The sequence below is a fragment of the Cebus imitator genome, unplaced genomic scaffold (genome assembly GCF_001604975.1).
Source record: "Cebus imitator isolate Cc_AM_T3 unplaced genomic scaffold, Cebus_imitator-1.0 Scaffold1, whole genome shotgun sequence".
NCBI lineage: Eukaryota > Metazoa > Chordata > Mammalia > Primates > Cebidae > Cebus > Cebus imitator.
This window is the reverse complement of record NW_016107316.1, coordinates 3218729-3237642: the sequence shown is the minus strand read 5'-3', so window position 1 is coordinate 3237642 and position 18914 is coordinate 3218729. Positions and strand designations below refer to the sequence as shown.

The following is an 18914-nucleotide window of genomic DNA, read 5'->3' as shown; positions in this document are numbered from 1 at the left end:
AGGCTGCTGTAACAGAACACTGTAAATTGAGTGGGCTTGTAAACAACAGAAACTCACAGTTCTGGAAGCTGGGAAGTCCAAAATCAAGGCACTGGCAGATTCAGCTTCTAGTGAGGGTCCACTTTGCTTCCTGGTTCATAGATAATACGATGGTTAATATTGAGTGTCAACTTAATTGGATTGAAGGATGCAAAGTATTGTTCCTGGGTGTGTCTCTGAGGATGTTGCCAAAGGAGATTAACATTTGAGTCAGTGGACTGGGAAAGGCAGACCCACTCTCAATCTGGGTGGGCGCCATCTAAACAGCTGCCAGTGCAGCCACAATAAAATGCAGGCAGAAGAACATGGAAAGACTAGACTTGGCTGAGTGTTCTGGCCTCCATCTTTCTCCCATGCTGGATGCTTCTAGTCCTTGAGCATCGGACTCCAATTTCTCCAGCTTTGGGACTCTTGGACCTTCAACCATAGACTGAAGCCTACACTGTCAGCCTCCCTATTTTTGAGGTTTTGGGACTTGGACTGGCTTCCTTGCTCCTCAGCTTGCAGACGGCCTGTTGTGGGGCTTCACCTTGTGATCGTCTGAGTCAACACTCTTTAATAACTGCCCTTCATATATACAACAGTTCTATTAGTTCTGTCCTTCTGGAAAACCCTGACTAATACAGTGGTCATTATAAACCAAAAAGTATCCGAGACAGGTCTCATCAATTTAGAAGTTTATTTTGCCAAGGTTAAAGACAATGCCCAAGAGACAGGTCTATACCTTTCTCCAAAGATGATTTTGAGGGCTTCAATACTTAAAGAGGAAAGGGCAGATATTGGGAAAAGAGGAAGAAATTTTTAAAAGGTGTTAATAGAGAAGAGCTAAGCAGTTTCATTCTTTTGGGCCTCTGATCCCATTCACATAGTAGAGGCAGGTAGAGGAATAATCACTTATGCATTCACCTAGCTCAGTGAATCTGCACTTTTACGTGAGATAAAATAAACATAGGGCAGAGGAAGCCATCAGCTATGCATTTGTCTCAGGTGAGCAGAGGGGTGACTGAATTCTGTTCTTTGTCTCATACCTGTGAAGATAAGCTGTCAATCTACGTTGTCCAGGTGAAATCCAACAGAACTGTTTTAGGGTAAATATCTTGGGGCCCATGAGGAATTTCCTAGTGGGAAATGTAGAGGAAGCATGTAGCTTTTTATCATTGTGCTATCTTATTTAGGAACAGAATGGGAGGCAGGTTTGAATGATGCAGTTCTCAGCTTGGCTTTTCCCTTTGGCTTAGGCACCAATCCCACTGGTGGGCAATCTTTCCTCATGACCTAATCACCTCCCAAAGGCCCCACCTCCAAATAGTATCACATTGGAGATTAGATTTCAATGTATGAATTTTGAGGGAAGACAAACATTCTGACCATAGCAACTGGACTCAGTGATGTCTACAATTTCAGTGTCTTCGCCTGTGCTATCTAATATGGTAGTCGCTAGTTACGTGGCTATTTAAATTACAAATTAAATTAAAATTCATTTCCTCAGACACACCAGCCATATTTTCAAGTGCCAATGGCCACATGGGGCAGTGGCTGCCATATGGGACAATGCAGAACATTCCCATCATCACAGAAAGCCCTAGTGGATACAGTCATTTCCTCATGGACCTCTGGAGAGGACATTTTCAAGTAGAAGGGAAGTAAAATATCCTCTGACAGGTGAGGCCTGTCAGCACTGCTCAAGCACACCTGTGTGCCTGGCCTACATTTCATCGCTAACTTCAGAAATAAGCCCTGGAAGTACAGCCTTCAGCCCTAACTTAGAAGTCCCAAAGCCCATGCCCATTCTGCCCTAGCACCATTTTGTCCCAGGAAGCACACACAAAAACAGTGCTGGAACTGAGAAATATTAGAATTTCTGTGCTTGGAACTGTGACTGTATACCATGCAAGACCATGGTGGACAAGGCCAAGGATGTAATGGCTAAAGTCCTGGTATTCGAGACATGCAACTGGAACAAACTTCTCTGAGCCTCCATACACTCTTCTACAAAGTATTCTTTTTCTTTTTTCTTTTTTTTTTTTGAAACAGGGTCTTGCTCTGTTGCCCAGGCTGGAGTGCAGTGGCACAATCTCGGCTCACTGCAACCTCTACCTCCTGGGTTCAAGTGATTCTCCTGCCTCAGCCTCCTGAGTAGCTGGGATTACAGGTGGTTGCCAACACGCCTGGCTAATTTTCATATTTTTAGTAGAAACGGGTCAGGCTGGTCTCAAACTCCTGACCTCAAGTGTTCCTCCTGCCTCAGCCTCCCAAAGTGCTGGGACTACAGGTGTGAGCCACCACACCAGGCCTTCTATAGAGTATTCTTGAAATAGCTACCTCACAGGGAGATGTGTGAAAAAGCACCTGTAGTTTACAGTTCATTCCGTTGTTTTTTCTTCCTCTGCTGTGCTGCTATTGTGTGTTAGACATACTCTAATTTAGTACTTATGCTTTCTGATTATGAGTCTCCACCAGGCTGGGACACAAGGTAAGGCCCCATCAGATTCAGTCCTCCCCTCAAAACCTACCCTACTGCTCAGCACCTGAGAGATGCCCATAAAAAAGTGCAAAAGGCCAGGCCCGGTGACTCACACCTGTAATCCCAGCACTTTGGGAGGCCGAGGCAGGTGAATCACCTGAGATCGGGAGTTTAAGACCAGCCTGGCCAACATGGCAAAACCCCATCTCTACTAAAAATACAAAATTAGCTGGGTGTGATGGCGCATGCCTGTAATCCCAGGTACTCAGGAGGCTTCGGCAGGAGAATCGTTTGAACCCAGGAAGCAGAGGTTGCAGTGAACTGAGATCATGCCATTGCACTCCAGCCTAGGAAACAAGAGCAAAACTCCATCTAAAAAAAAAAAAAGTGCAATAGATTATGTCTCGGGGAAAAGCCGGGTCACAGATGCAGTAAGTGTGAGGATTGTGCCATTTTCCCGACTCTCCCCAGCTTTGTGCTCATGCTCTTTCTTTAGCCTGGAGCGAGCACCTGCTACCCCTGTCCTGATCCACGCCCCACCTTTACTTGCCCAACCCCATCTCTGGCTGTAGAGAATCTAGTCTTCCTTCAAGAATCTTCCCAAAGATCTGAATGCCAAATGAATTAATCAGTTGTGGAGTCAAAAAGCCTGCCCCTACCACTGCCTACCTAGAACCTTGAGTGAATTTTTGTAATTCTGCTTATCTTAATTTTGCTGATCTGTAAATTGGGCAGAAAAATATCGATCTTTCAGTTTTGATATAAGATTTACATAAGCAGTAGTATGAGGAATGCCAAACACATAGCAGATGCTAAATAAATGCCTTAAAAATGCCATTTCTAACAGCTCTGGGAAATTCTCCATTCCTCAACAGTACGCTGTCTCCTCAAGACCTCTGCTAGGTTCTTTTTTTTTTTTTTCTCATCATTTATTTAGCAAATATTAACTGAGCATGTTTTATTTGCCACTGCTGTGCTAGATGATAGAGATACAAAGATCAGAAGCCAGGCATGGTGGCTCTCGCCTATAACTCCAGCACCTTGGGCAGCTGAGGCAGGAGGGTCGCTTAAGGTAGGGAGTAAAAAGAAAAAAAAATTAGCCAGGCATGGTGGCATGCACCTGTACTCTCAGCTACTTGGGAGGCTTAGCTGGGAGAACACTTGAGGCCAGGAGTTTGACCTTATAGTGAATTATAATCATGCCACTGCCCTCTAGCCTGGGTGACAGAAAAAAAAAAGATTTGAGAAGCCTCTGACCTCATAGTCTAGTGGGGAGCCAGCTTCCTTGGGAAGCTTTCCCTGCCTCACCTTGCCCACCTCAGGCTGGGTAAAAACCCCCAGTCTAACCAATTGTTTCCCTCCAACCCTGTACATACCACGATGTATTGCCTTTTTATTTCAAACACGTGCTGGTCTCTGTTCCAGTCACAGCAACCTGTATCCATTAATCCATTTAATCCTCACAACAACCTTATCAAGTAAGTATTGTCATTATTTGCCTTTTCCAGACAAGGAGACTGAGGCACAGACAGATTAAGTAACTGACTAATAAGGTCTTCTAGTTTATAAGTAGAAGCAGCCAGGATTTGAAAGCACACCTTCTAGCTCCAGCTTAATTAATGTGCTCTGTTTACTTATCTGTCCCCGCTGAAATTGGAGGTTGAACCCATGGCATATTCAAATGAGTATGTCCTGTGCCCACTCCATTACCTGACACAATAGGTCAACAATAACTCATTCATCAAACAGGAGGAAAGGAGGAAGGAAGGAAGGAAGGGAGAGAGGGAGGGAGGGAGGGAGAAAGGGAGGGAAAAAGGGAAGGAGGGAGGATAAAAGTAAAACAATTCCACAGAGGTTTGGTCACCCACATTTACTAAGCATCAACACTGACCAGCCTGTGACACGAATAAATGAAGCCTGGGTGTGGTGCCTCATGCCTAAAGTCCCAGCGCTTGGGAGACCATGGCGAGCCCCAGAGTTCAAGACCAGCTGGGGCATATACTGAGACCTTTTCTCTACTAAAATTAAAATTAAAAATTAGCCAGGTGCAGGCCAGGCACGGTGGCTCATGCCTGTAATCCCAGCACTTTGGGAGGCAAAGGCAGGAGGATCACCTGAGGTCAGGAGTTTGAGACCAGCCTGACCAACATGGAGAAACTCCGTCTCTGCTAAAACTACAATATTAGCCGGGTGTGGTGGTGCATGCCTGTAATCCCAGCTACTTGGGAGGCTGAGGCAGGATAATCGCTTCAACCCAGGAGGCGGATGTTGCGCTGAGATGAGATCACGCCATTGCACTCCAGCCTGGGTGACAAGAGCAAAACTCCAACTCGAAAAGAAAGAAAGAGAGAGAGAGGGAGGAAGGGAGGGAGGTAAAGAAAGAAAGAAAGAGAAAGAAAAAGAAAGAGAAAGAAGAAAAAGAAGGAAAGAAAGAAAAGAAAGAAAGGGAAAGAAAGAAAGAAAAAAGAAAGAAAGAAAGAAAAAAAGAAAGAAAGAGAAAGAAAAAGAAAGAAAGAAAGAAAGAAAGAAAAAGAAAGAAAGAAAGGGAAAGAAAAAAGAAAAGAAAAGAAAAAAGAAAGAATAGCTGGGCACAGTGGAGCGCGTCTGTAGTCCCAGCTACTCTGGAGACTGAGAAGGGAGGATCGCTTGAGCCTGGGGATTCGCGGCTGCAGTGAGCTGTGACCACACCACTACACTCCAGCCTGGGAGACAAAAATATATATTTTTTTTTAAAAAAAAAGAGAATAAATGAACATCTGTGCAGTTCAGAACTTTCAGTTAGCAGCGTCGAGAATTCCAGGCGGGCGCTGCGTTTTCCCCGGCTGCCTTTCTATTCTCTCACCCCCTCCCCTTCCTCTAAAATCCAGCTCCACCTCTTCCTTTTCCTTTGCCATCCTCTCCGTGAATACCGCGGTCCGGGTTTTCAGGGCTCCGGCATCCAGGAGAGGATCGCTGCGTGGGAGCGGTACGGCCGCGGAGGGCATGCGCGGGGCGGGGGGCAGTACAGTGCGCATGCGGGAAGATGGCGGCCCAGGCGACCTGAGAGGCGCGGGTTTCCCTCCTTCTCTACGGTCTGCGTCCGGAGCTCCCGGGCACGTGAGGCCGTGGCGCGTTTGCCTGCGGGCGGGACGGCCTAGCCGGGCGGCGCCTTGGAGCAGGCCGCAGACACGTTAAGTGCTGGGCCCTTGGAAATCGGCGCTTGGGGGGGCGGCGCTCGAGCTGGGCGCAAGAGGGCGGGAGAGCTCTCGGGGTGCGAGGGGAGCGGGACGCCCGGCTGGGCAGCATGAGTCAGCAGCGGCCAGCGAGGAAGTTGCCCAGCCTCCTACTGGACCCGGCGGAGGAGACAGTTCGCCGTCGATGCCGAGACCCTATCAACGTGGAGGGCCTGCTGGTAAGCGCCGGGACGGGACGGGCACGGGCGGGGGTCTCCCAGATCTGGCCCCCTCCCGCCCGCGCCGCCGCCAACCCCTCCTGTCCTCGTCTCGGTGGTCGGCTCCCCCTGGACCAGGCGCTGCCCGTCACGTGCTGCGAACTGCGCTCTCCCGCCTTTCTGCTTTCAGCACCTGCTCACAGACGTGGTGTCAGTCTTATGCCCTTTTACGTCGGAACTTGAAGGCACTGTTGGAGAAAATTGCTCAACTTTGCATTAGAAAGTCCATGTTTTTCTCCTTCTACGGACTCTAGCTGTATCTCTGCAACCTATCATTTGTTGTTCTCTTCTGCCTCCTCTCCCATCCTTTTACTGCACTGCAGCCGTTTAAAACCTTGTCCACGCTTCTTATTTCCCACGTCACAGCTCCTGTCCAGCAAATTATCTCCCCACCTGTTTGACAGAGAAAATGTTTAGGAGATTTGGCTCCCTTTCCTGCCAAAGCTGATTTTATTCTTGTTCTGGACCAGGAACTTTATTCTCTGCAGTTCTCAGGACCCTTAACAAATGCATCCTTTTCCATTTCTCTCGTATTTTTCTTTCTTTTTTTTTTCTTATCCTTTTTTTTCTTTCTTTCTTTCTGGGTTCCCCCCTGCCCCCCGAGATGGAGTTTTACTCTTGTTGCCCAGGCTGGAGTGCAATGGCGCAATGTCAGCTCACTGCAACCTCCACCTTCCAGGTTTAAGCGATTCTCCTGCCTCAGCTTCCCAAGTAGCTGGGATCATAGACATGCGTCATCACACCCGACAAATTTTTGTATTTTTAGTAGGGACAGGGTTTCACCATGTTGGCCAGGCTGGTCTCGAACTCCTGACCTCAGGTGATCCACCCACCTCGGCATCCCAAAGTGCTGGGATTATAGGCGTGAGCCACCGCCCCCGGCCTCTCCCCATAGTTTCCATTTTTTTGCTGCTTTCTTCCTATAACTAGTAGTAATTAAACATTTACCAAGTCATTAATTCTGGTCCCCATGCCAAATAGTTTGTGATCGTTACCTAATTTCTCGCAGCAGTGTTTTATAATAAAATATTATTATTATTGTTTTACGGTTGCCAAAACAGACTTGGAGATGTATGTAGTGCTGGCTTGCCTGTGGCTAGATAGTAAGTGGTGAAACTTGGGTTGAACCTACAAGTTTCTGACTCCAAATGATAAATTCTTCACTACTAAAACTGCATTCTAAATCCATCCCCATCTTAAAAGATCACTCCCTTAATTCCATATTCCCTCCCATCTACTGTCTCTCTTCCCCTTCACAGCTAAACTTGAAAAAGTTATTTACACTCACTGTTACCACTTGATCGTCCCTTATTACTACACAGCCCACTCCTGGGGACCCCCTACCCTAAGCACACTTCTAAGAAGACCTTTCTAACTGACAGTTTTGTCAGTTCCATCAGCTGTTGGGTTATGGACAAGCTTGTCAAATCCATCAGCTGTTGTAGCTTTGACACAACTCTCCCTTGAGTTTCCTTGACATTGATACTCCATCTGCTTCTCTGGCCTTTCCTTGTCCTCATCCTCTTCCCATTCCTTCATTTGGATTTTGTTTGTTTCTCCGGGACAGAGTCTCACTCTGTCACCCTGGCTGGAGCACAGTGCAATGATTATGGCTTACTGAAGCCTCGACCTCCCAGGCTCAAGTGATCCTCCTGCCTCTACCTCCCAAGTAGCTGGGACCACAGGCACATGCCACCACACCTGGCTAATTTTTAGTTTTTATTTTTAGAGATGGAGGTCTCCCTACAGGGCCCAGGCTGGTCTTGAACTCCTGGGCTCAAGCAGTCTTCCCACCTCAGCTTCCCAAAGTGCTGGGATTACAGGCATGAGCCGCCGCAGCTGACCATATGTTGATGTTATTCAGGGTTCTCTTCTACCATCTCTACACATTTTTCTTAGGGGAGTTCATTCACTCTTCCCATGACTTCTGTTACTATCTACATTTGATTCTTGGATGACTCAGGGATTGGGGCACCAAATCCCATGAAATTCAAAATCTGAATATAATTTTGACTCCCCCAAACCTTTACTGTATCCTGGAAGCCTTGCTGATAACATAAACAGTTGATTAACACTTCTTTTGTATTTACATGTATTAGATACTGTATTCTAATAATAAAGTAGTTGAAGAAAATAAAATGTTATTAAGAAAATCATAAGAGACAGTCTTCATTGAGGGGAATTAGATCATCGTAAAGGTATTCATCTTGTCATATTGAGTAGGCTGATGAAGAGTAAGAGGAGGAATTGGTTTTGCTATCTAAGGGGCGGCAGGGGGTGAAGAAGATTGACATGTTAAGTGGACCCACACAGTTAAAACGTGTGTTATTTGAGAGTCAAACTGTATATTGGTACCATCTATATTGGTCATCTTAAAATTTGAGAATTTGATAAAAACTCAGCTCACTGTGGAAAACCCACTTTGCATCTAATATCAGCAGATACAGACATCCCTTGAAATCTTAGACATATACTTCTGGTATTTTCCGTTACCATGTCATAATTCCCAAATCTATTAATCTCCCTCAGGGTTTTCCAACTGTCTACTAGATTTTCCTACTTAGGTTTCAAACTCATATTAATCCCCCCTCATCTGAGGTTTTACTTTCCTTGATTTCAGTTAACCTGTGGTCTCCCAAAATATTAAAATTTAAATGAAAATTTAAAATAAACAATTCCAGAAATAATTCGTTAGTATTAAATTGCTTGCCATTTCAGCAGTGTGATAAAATCTCCAGCTGTCCAGTACTGCCCAGCACCCAAATCTTCCTTTGTCCAGAGCTCCCATGCTGTTTTTGCTCTCTGCCCTTAGTCTCTTAGTAACTGTCTTGATTCTCAGAACAACTGTCACCATGCTTGTGTTCAATAACCCTTATTTTACTTAGTAATGGCCCCGAAGCACAAGAGTAGTGATGCTGGCAATTCCATTATGCCTAAGAAAATTGATCAAGGTGTTTCCTTTAAGTGAAAAGATTTAAGTTCTTAGTAAGGAAAGAAAAAGGTATCTTATTCTGAGGTTGCTAAGATCTGCAGTATAATAATATATTTTGAGAAAGAGACCACATTCATATAACTTTCATTGTAGTATATTGCTATAATTGTTCTATTTTATTATTAGCTGTTAATCTCTTAACTATGCCCGATTTATAAGTTAAATGTTATCATAGGTATGTATGTATAGGAAAAAATTAGTTTACATAGGGGTTTGGTACTATTTGTGGTTTTAGGTATCCACTGTGGTTTTAGATATACAGGGTGGACTACTGTATATCTAAAATTATAGTTATTGCTGTATTGATAGGGTTATCCAGAGAGACAGAACAATACTAATACAGATTTGGTACCAGGAATCGTTCTGGGGAACAGAATTTTAAGGATGAGTTTCCTTAATTGGGGTTTTTAGAATTGGTCCTTTCACCTGATTAGAACCTAAAAATGCCAAGGGCTCTACTTCTCGTAGAGAGAGCACTGGTAGCCCTTGGCTCGAACTGTTCATAGATATGCAAAATAAATGCCTTTAACATTCTAATTCACCACTTATAAGAGGCAAATAATTTAGTGACGCTTTCAGACATTTTTGGAAAAACAAGGATTATAATGGCATTGGTTGGTTGCTCCTAGTGTCTTTAGACAACATGACGAAAGAAAAGGATGAGCTCGGGCATTCAGTTTCGTGATTGGAGCTCCACATAAGTGACCTAAAAGTTTCTAAGTGTGTCCTGGGTTGGAGTTTTCTATCCTGTAGCCATAGGTCTGAAACTCCTGAAAATGAAACGCAAGCCTTCATCATGCAACTGGCATATTACAATTAAAGTTGAACTCTCTCAGCCTCACAGAGCATCTACTGTTAAAGTGAGGGTATTGGTTGGGAAAGAGTGGGATCTCTGCAAGTTTGGATGGGATCATGTGGGAAAATGAGGCTGGACACATTAAGCCCCTAAATTCGGATGAGTCTTGTTTGCCAGAGGGGCAGTAGCATTTCTACCTACAGTGGTATCAGCCGTTCCATCCCTGTCTGGGGGGATTCATTCTGCATTGCCTGTGAAAATAGTAATGGCCCCCTCTGAAACATTATTAGTTCCCAGGCAAGACAATGCTGATTCTCATCAGGACCCATGCCCACCACCCCTATTTGCATCTAGACCTATAACTAGACCCAAGTCCCAGCAGGCCTTTAAAGGTGAGGTACAAAGTATGACCCATTCCATTTCTGGTACCCAATCTGTATTAGGTTTCTCTGGAGAGACAGAACCAATAGTGTGTGTGTGTGTGTGTGTGTGTATACATATATATGTACGCAATCATGTACCGCATAATGATTTGGTCAGTGGTGGACCATATATACAGAGGTAGTCCTGTGAGATTATGATGGAGCTGAAAAATTTCTGTCACCTAGTGACATTGTAGCCATCATAATGGTCTTAACACCGAATGTTACCTTTTCTATGTTTAGATGCACAATACCATTGTGTTAGTTACCAGTCTGCAGTATTCAGTCAGTCATATGCTATACAAGTTTGCAGCCTAGCAGCAATAGGCTATACCATATAGCCTAGGTGTGTAGTGGGCTATACCATCTACGTTTGTTTAAACACTCTATGATGTTCACACAACAAAATCACCTAATGATGTTTCTGAGAAGATGCATGATTGCATGTGGAGATACGAGAGGGGATTTATTAGGGAAGTTGGCTCATGTTTATGAAAGCTGAGAAGTCCCACGACAGGCTGGCTGCAAGCTGGAAACCCTGGGATGCTGGTTACATGGCTCAGTCCACGTCCATAGCATGAGAACCTGGGAGGCTGCTAGTGTAACTCCTGGAGTCCAAAAGTCAGGGAATCTGAAGTTGTTGTCCAAGGACAGACTGGAAAAGAGAGTCCCAGAGGATCTGGACTTCGAGAAGGGAGAAAACAGCGTTGATTAGCGGTAGACCTTGGTCTGCATATTGAAAAATAAGGAAAACTGGAATGGGAGAGAGTGCAGTAATTTTGAGAATGGTATATTTCCAAAGACCTCTTGAAGGAATATTGTTCCCCAAAACAGAATTGGTGCAGAGAAACGTCTGTATACAGCAATGTCTAACTAGCTTGTAGGCAATGCTTTGCATTTTAGTCCCTAAAATTCACATTTTCTTTATTTCTTCCACCTTTGAAGAATCTTTTCATAGCTACACATAAAAGTATAGGTGTTTAGATAGGTGATTTGGAGCGGTGGTGAAATAGCCTGGAACTCGAAAAAATGTGCGGACTTGCCCCAGAAGTTGCTGGCTCCTAGAGAGCTGTGTACTCTGTCAGGGCACGAGAGCAGCCTGAGTGATTTTCATTTTGTAAGCTTTTGCCTTCTGCATTCATTTTGCAGCTAACATGCAAACAATCTACCTACTTACCATCTTTCTGTCTATTTATCTGTATATGCTGTCTGCCCTGAGGTGCGATGGTACTATTGTGATTACTCCAAGTTAAAGAGATAGTGTTTTTATATTCAAAGAGGAAGAAAAAGAAAAGAATGCTGTTGGAGACTGTTTTCCCACATACATCAATATAGCCAGTATGTAATGGAACTGGATTAACAGCAAAGAGTAGGGAAAACAAAGCCATCTTTTTTCATATGCCTAATTGAGGTGTTATCCCTGTACCAGCCTGTGATCCACTGCCTAGATGAGATGGGTAGGGAGGTGTGGAGCAGAGAAGATGCCCCTCTAGAATGCATAGGTAGTGAGGCAGCCTCTTTGGGAGCCAGTATGTAAGGCCTGGGCCTACTACTCTGAATTAAGAACGGGAACCTCTGCAGCAAGGCACCTCTGAGCTTATATATAATAATTTAGGATATTTGTTTATGTGTGTTTCAAATCAATGTGATAAGAACAAATTTTATTTCTTTTCATTCAAGAATCTTGCTACAATAGCTGGCCCGTCTCATACTATTAGCAAGGGTTAAACGTAAAAATAGCAATGGCAGTTGGTCGCACTTGTCTAATGTCTGACTTTGATAGGACTGCTTCAGGGTTTCACTGTTGGATACCATGTTTGCAAGTCACCATCGTCAGCACTGTTTGAGAGAGCTGGCCAGACACAGTCCCTGCCCCCAAGGCCAGCATTCCTAGCAGATCTGTGTGTGCAGTTCTAACAACTAAGTTAATTTTACAGTGGGATTCTATCTTGATGGAAGTATTCCATATCAGGTTAATAGGTTAATTTGCTGATAGATGCTATCATCTTGTCATAGATGGTAAGGAAATCGTCGTGCCAAGGATATTGTTAATACTAACAAAGAGCTTCTTAACTGCTCACCTTGCCTTCAGGCTTGCTCATTTCCCAGTCCTTTTGCTATATTGCTGCCATACTTAGATTTCTAAACCATTTATTTCATTATGTCCTAGTCTTGTTCAGAAACCTTTCGTAATTCTCTACTGGTTATGACATAAAGCCCAAACTCTTCAGCATGAGTTTTATGTGGTGACAGCATGCCCTCCCAGCTTCAAAATCAAGTCACTTTCACACTGACCACTTAGGTGTGTTCCCAGAAACATGCCATGCCACGTATATCTTCGCACCTTTGTTCATTTCCAGCACTACAATCCTGTCTGTTTCTTCTTTCCCCACAGTTGTTTATTCAGGCAAATCTGGCTTGCTTGGTGAGGCTCACCTGGGGGCTACCTTCGCCATGAATCCTTCTGTGATTTCCCTGTCTGGGTATATCCATAGTACTACTGTTGATTCTCTTCTTAGAGCACCTGTAGAATTCACTTGCCCCAGTTTTGCTTTATGGCCAGTTTTTTCTTAGATAAGAGTTGAACCTGATTACAGCCTGTCTGAAGGCACATTAACATTGATGTTACTAGGAGTTTCTGTTCATATGCTTTCATTTTAAGGTTTGATTTCATTTTATTTATATTTTACAAAAAAACAGTTTCTAAATGTTACCACCAGTTTATGGAAACTTTCAGAGCCTCTAAATAGCTGGTAAAATGGTGGGCATTGATAGTGGAGCTTCTACTAATTTCCTGGTTGTTTCAGGAATTTAAAAGAAACTTTAATGCAAAAGTTTCTAGTTATCCACAGCATACATTATTTTCCATTATTAGAAATGCTGCTGTTTTTACATTAATTATAATGGGAATGCATAGCTGCCTATGAAAGCTTATGAGCAAATTTTTGGGAACCATTTATACTTAATAACAAGGAGTGAGCATGTGTTGGTTGAGATAGATCTCCTGTCTCTGCTGAGTGTTCCCAAGTCAGGGACAGTGTCGAAATGATCTTCATGTTCCTTTTATCCTCAGTACCTGATATATTCGTAATTATCATTTTCTTTGTGTGGGGAGGGTGGTTTTTTTTTTTTTTTGAGATGGAGTCTTGCTCTACTGCCCAGGCTGAAGTGTAGCAGTGCGATTTCGTCTCACTGCAACCTCCACCTCCCAGAATCAAGTGATTCTCTTGCCTCAGCCTCCCAAGTAGCTGGGATTACAGGCACCTGCCACCACGACCAGCTAATTTTTGTATTTTTCATAGAAAGAGGATTTCACCATGTTGGCCAGGCTGGTGTCAAACTTCTGACCTCAGGTGGTACACCCGCTTTGGCCTCCTCCCATAGTGCTAGGATTACAGGCATGAGCCACTGTGCCAGGCCAGTAATTATATTCCTATTCCCAGACCTTACATTGTAGAGAAAATGCTATTTGTTTGCATTGTTGTTTTAAAATCACTAAGTCAAATTTTTTATCTTTTTTTTCAGCCATCAAAAATAAGGATTAATTTAGAAGATAACGTACAATATGTGTCCATGAGAAGTAAGTTGATTCCTGAATAGGTTTTAGGTTTTGTCAGTTTGAACTTCATATAACTAAAATGATTTGTTTTAAATATGTGAGTTGAGAAACTGAAATGAAATGTGATATTTGTACACTGAAATGTAAAGTTTCAAGTTTTAGTAAAAACTCTTGAGGTTATGGGTTGAATAATGTGCCCAAGTGCCCGTTTCTTCTCCACAGAACAGTCTCTTAAATTAAGGCTGTTCTCTCAGAATGCCTCCTGGTAGAGAAATCTACTCTTTCTTTCTTGTTCTTTATCTTAGGTTAATATTTAGGGTGTCTGTTAAAGGAGATAAGTATCTCTAGTTCCCTCTCCTTCTGGAAGTCTTTGTGATAGGTTGCCCCACCTCAGTTTCCTAATCTCAGTGGGTAGATAGTGCATAGATATGTCAACGTGGATCTTAGAAAAACTTACCCTTAATTGTTCCTCAGTGCCTGCCAGTCTCACCCCTAGTTGGTCACCAAGTTTACTCAGCTTCACATTTGATGTATTTCTTGCATCTGTCCCATACCTCCAATTTATAATAATACCTAACATTTATTGAGCTCATATAGTGCCTGGCACTGTCTGAAGCTCTCTGCATGGATTGTCACAACCACCCTTCAAAACATAGGTGTGGATTAGAATTCTAATTTTATAAAGGCCCAGGGAGGTTAAGTGACTTGCTCAGAGTCAGGGTTAAATCTCTTGCCTCTCTGATGCAAGAGCCTGGAGTCTTTACCACTACATTGAATTGCTTCTCCTAGTTCAGGGTCTAACTTCCTCTGTAGCTGAAGTTGCTGGGTGTTCTTAGAAGGCAGTCAGCTTCCAGCCTGCATGCTAGAAAAATCCAGAGGGATTTGTCTAATACAGAAATGGGATTATGATATCATGCAACCTAAGTTCTTCAGTGACGCTCTGTTACATATGGAGAAAACTCTGATTCCTCGTATATTTGATTTTAAGTGTTTATATTAAATCAATAAGTTATTTCATATTAAAAGAAACAAGGCGATAGAGAATGGCTAGAACAGACAAGGCCCTCACAGGCTGTTTCTTGCTTAATGCTGCAGCCTCTTCTTCCAGCATGCCACCCTCCTCCCTGGCTCAAGCTATGCCACCTGTGATTCCCAAAGCACCCCAGGTTCTCTAAGGCTGCTTTGTCTTCTGAGGTGTGGTTTCCTCTCCATCACTTCAGCCCCTCACCCTCTGTCAGAGTGAGCAAACACGCCGCATTCACCCTGCAGTTCCCTGTGCCCAGTATACTCCCATCAGGAGGCCTTCTCAGTTCCCCACTTCAGTGAAGGTTTTATTTTGTGGCATCAGGTGACTTTGAATACCTCTCTTAGCACTTACCTTGGGACGTAATAGAGTTCCTTATTAGACTATGGAGTTGCTTTGGTTTGAAGACCTCTGTAGTCCTATTTAGATCCCCTCAGCAACTGTCACATTTTCGGTGTTTGGTTATACGCGTTCTTTATAAAATGACATCATAGAAATAGACTTATCCTGAGCGTAATATAAGACCATGCCTTGTTAATAATTAGTATAAATATATGCTTTTTAAAGTTATAATTTCTCATTTGTAATCTTCCTGAGTTTGTTGTAGAATTGTGACCTTCTACTTCCAATTAAAAATCCTTTCAAATTTCCTAATTTACCCCTATTTAATCTTAAGTGTAGGAATGGGCTCCAGAGAGAAGACATTTATATTATGAAATATGTACCTTTGTTCCTGAAGTAACCACCAGTGGTCTTTAAACTAAATGTGACATTGTGGAGGTTCTGAGTAAGGACATTTCTGGCTGAAGGTAGGATGGACATTTCTTTGAGGCATACTGACTGTGGTGTGCTGTGGAAGTAAAGAAAAGGAAAGTCATATATTCCACCCCAGAATGACAACAAAGTTATTTTAGAGATTATTTCTTCTGCAAACCAAGCCATAAGAACTTTTTCTTAGTATCAAATGTAGCAAATTGGAAAAGATGACAGGATACTTAGTTCTGGCAAGGGCATGAGATGAGGCCCCTGTATACTGCATGAAATGGGTAGAACCCACAACCTGAATAGCAGTTTAGCAGTACGTATCAAAATTCCTTAAAAATATCCAGCTAAGGGAACATACAATAATTTAACCACAAAAAGATTCATTGAAGTTTTAAGCAAAATAGTAGAGTTGGAGACAGCCTGAATTTCTGATATTGGGATAAATAGCAAATACTGCGTACAGTTAAGTATGCAGCCATTAAGAAAAATGTTGAAATACATTTGTTGACACGTCAGGATGTTCACAGTATTGTGCTAAAAGAACATGTCGCAAAATAGCATGGTCCTATTTTTGCTTTTAAAAACTATGTATATGATTGACACACAAGTGTGAGTGTATTAGAGGTGTGTGTGTGTATGAAAACCCTGAATCATCGTAGTGAGTGAGGGAATTAAAGGGATAATTTTTGTTTCATTTGTCTATCTGTTAATATAGGGTAGTGAATATTTTTAAAAATAGAGATACCACTTTTGATCAAGGTGTGTTTTTATTGTCTTAATCGAAGACTAGTTTGGGCTCTTTCAAAAAGTTTATCAGACAACTTAAACTATTAAATGGATAGAGTCATTAAAAGGGGGAAAAAAGCCAGTTCTCTGCTTTTGCTTTGTAAAGAATTCCTTAACTTGAAGACCAAATGAGAAATTTAATTTTAAAAATCATGTCTAATTCTATTCCTGAGAGTGGTATGGATGCAAATGTAAACTCACTGCTTTGAGAAGGTGCAGTAGACTTGTAAAAATCCACGTTAAGTGGACACTGGTTGCAGATTTCAGATACTCCTTTATTTAAATCAAAAGCCTTTGTTTAGACCCGGGATAGGCCAGTGAATTTTTTAATCCAATTTGAAAAATTTATTTCATAGAAATCAGCTTTGATTTGGTCAATGTGTGGGAATTTTTGTAGATGTTTGCTATCTGATCAAGAGTAAATAGATGATTTTTTTAAATGAGTCGAGGAATGTTATTTAAAATTTTATAAATATGTTTATTTTGTTTCCCAGAAGCCCTAAAAGTGAAGAGACCTCGTTTTGATGTATCACTGGTTTATTTAACTCGAAAATTTATGGATCTCGTCAGATCCGCTCCTGGGGGTATTCTTGACTTAAACAAGGTTGCAACAAAGCTGGGAGTCCGGAAGCGGAGGGTGTATGACATCACCAACGTCTTAGACGGCATCGAACTTGTTGAAAAAAAATCCAAGAATCATATTCGGTGGATGTGAGTTGCTTTCAAACTTTTCATGGCTTTTTTTTTTCCCTCTCATCAAGTGACAATTCCATGCTTAAAAAAAACTACATAGTAGCAGTGTTTCGACAATATAAAACAAAGGTATGACTTCTTGATAGAAGAGGATTCTAAAATTTTCTTGCATCATCCTACAGAGTACATGAATTTTTTAAGAGTATTTCCTCAGTTTCAATTGATGATTGATATTGGGAAAATCTGTTAAGGTTGTAAAACAGTAGTTTTCACACATTAAGTGTACTAAACATCTAGAGGCCTCCTGCCTCTGGAGTTGTGATTCAGTAGTTCTGAGGGAAAGCAGGAAAGTACATTCTGAACAGGTAGCTCAGGTGGTTATGACATAGCAGAGTGTTAGAAACACTGCCCTGATTATTAAAAAAAAAAAAAAATTCAGACCAGGCGCAGTGACTCACGCCTGTAATCCCAGCACTTTGAGAGGCCGAGGCAGGCAGATCATGAGGTCAAGAGATCAAGGTCAACTGACAAACATAATGAAACTCTGTGTCTACTAAAAATACAAAAATTAGCTGGACGTGATGGTGCACACCTTAGTCCCAGCTACTTGGGAGGCTGAGGCAGGAGAATCACTTGAACCCGGGAGGCGGAGGTTGCAGTGAGCCGAGATCATGCCACTGCATTCCAGCCTGGATGACAGAGCAAGACTCCATCTCAGAAAAAAAAAAAAAAATCAGACAGTGTCTAAAAGGAAGTTGCTAAAGACTTGACATGATTAGAAGGGATCCCAGGGAAAGAGGAGCTTAAGACATTGATGTCAAGAATGGTATTTGTGTGTGCACACACATAAGAAAAAAGCTCTTACACCTAGAATAGACAAGTATTTTGGGAAAGGGAGAAATAGCTGCAGCAAGTAAGTACATAGTGACCTCTCAGGCAAATTAAAACCTGCCAGCAAAGATCCTGAAATGACCCTAAATAACTAACTTAGTATTTAGAGGAAAGGGATTCATAAAAGAGGTTATTTTTTCAATAGTACAGAAGTGCAGGTTGAATTCTAATTTGAGCATGCTTACTAAACAACAGTAAAAAACACCTTAAGAGTTTAAATCAGCTTGCATTGTGAATCACTAATTAGAATCAGATTTGAAAACTGCCAAGCAAAAGATAAAAGATAAAGGCAAGGACCTTTCTCCTTTAAGGTCCTCAAATTTATTTTCCATTAAAATTGAAAGAAAAAAATGAAAATAACTATTGCCTGATCATATCATATTGGAGTAGACACTAATAACTAAAGAGAATATGTATGTCTTTTTTTTTTTTCTTTTGAGACAGAGTCTTGTTCTGGGACCCAGGCTGGAGTACGGTGGCTTGATCTCAGCTCCCTACAACCTCTGCCTCCTGGGTTCAAGTGATTCTCCCACTTCAGTCTCCCCAGTAGCTGGGATTACAGGTGTGCACTACCATGCCCAGCTAATTTTTATATTTTCAGTATAATATAAAATATATTTTATATTTTATATTTTCACCATGTTGGCCAGGCTGGTCTCAAACTCCTGACCTCAGGTGATCTGCCCGCCTCAGCCTCCCAAAGTGCTGGGATTACAGGCGTGACCCACCAAGCCTGGCCAGAAAATGTCTTTTTTATAATGTTGAATATAACCATTATATTCAGATGGAATGTGTACGCTAGGGAAAAATACAGACTCATCACATTTTAGCAGAGGAACCATCATTTAGCCAACACTTTTTTTTCATATGTAGGAATTCCAGTACTATAAGATTGCAACTAACTTATCAGAAGCTATGTTGTAAGTAGTAGGGCTGAGGCTTAAGCTGGATATTATTGACTCTTAGTTCAGTACTCTTTTTACTTCCTTAGCCTGTCTGCTATTATTAATTTCTGTTAAAATGTAATTTTTTTTTTTTTTTTTTTGCAAAAGA

The 18914-nt window shown here is 42.2% G+C and overlaps 1 protein-coding gene across 6 annotated transcripts in view; it reads left to right on the top strand.

Moving 5' to 3' along the window:
- The first annotated feature begins 5487 nt into the window (after nt 1–5487).
- E2F6 (E2F transcription factor 6) overlaps nt 5488–18914 on the top strand; it is a 20491-nt gene continuing 7064 nt past the window's right edge. For 2 of the 6 annotated variants that reach the window (XM_017525807.2, XM_017525798.2), the window contains exons 1-3: nt 5489–5894; nt 13669–13723; nt 16772–16988. In XM_017525807.2, the coding sequence (XP_017381296.1) occupies nt 5787–5894; nt 13669–13723; nt 16772–16988 (380 nt within the window). In that variant the 5' untranslated portion in view covers nt 5489–5786. Of the gene's footprint in view, nt 5895–13668; nt 13724–15303; nt 15536–16771; nt 16989–18914 lie in introns of those variants that run through there. The other 4 variants (XM_037737330.1, XM_017525816.2, XM_017525840.2 and 1 more) reach the window with 4 other exon arrangements.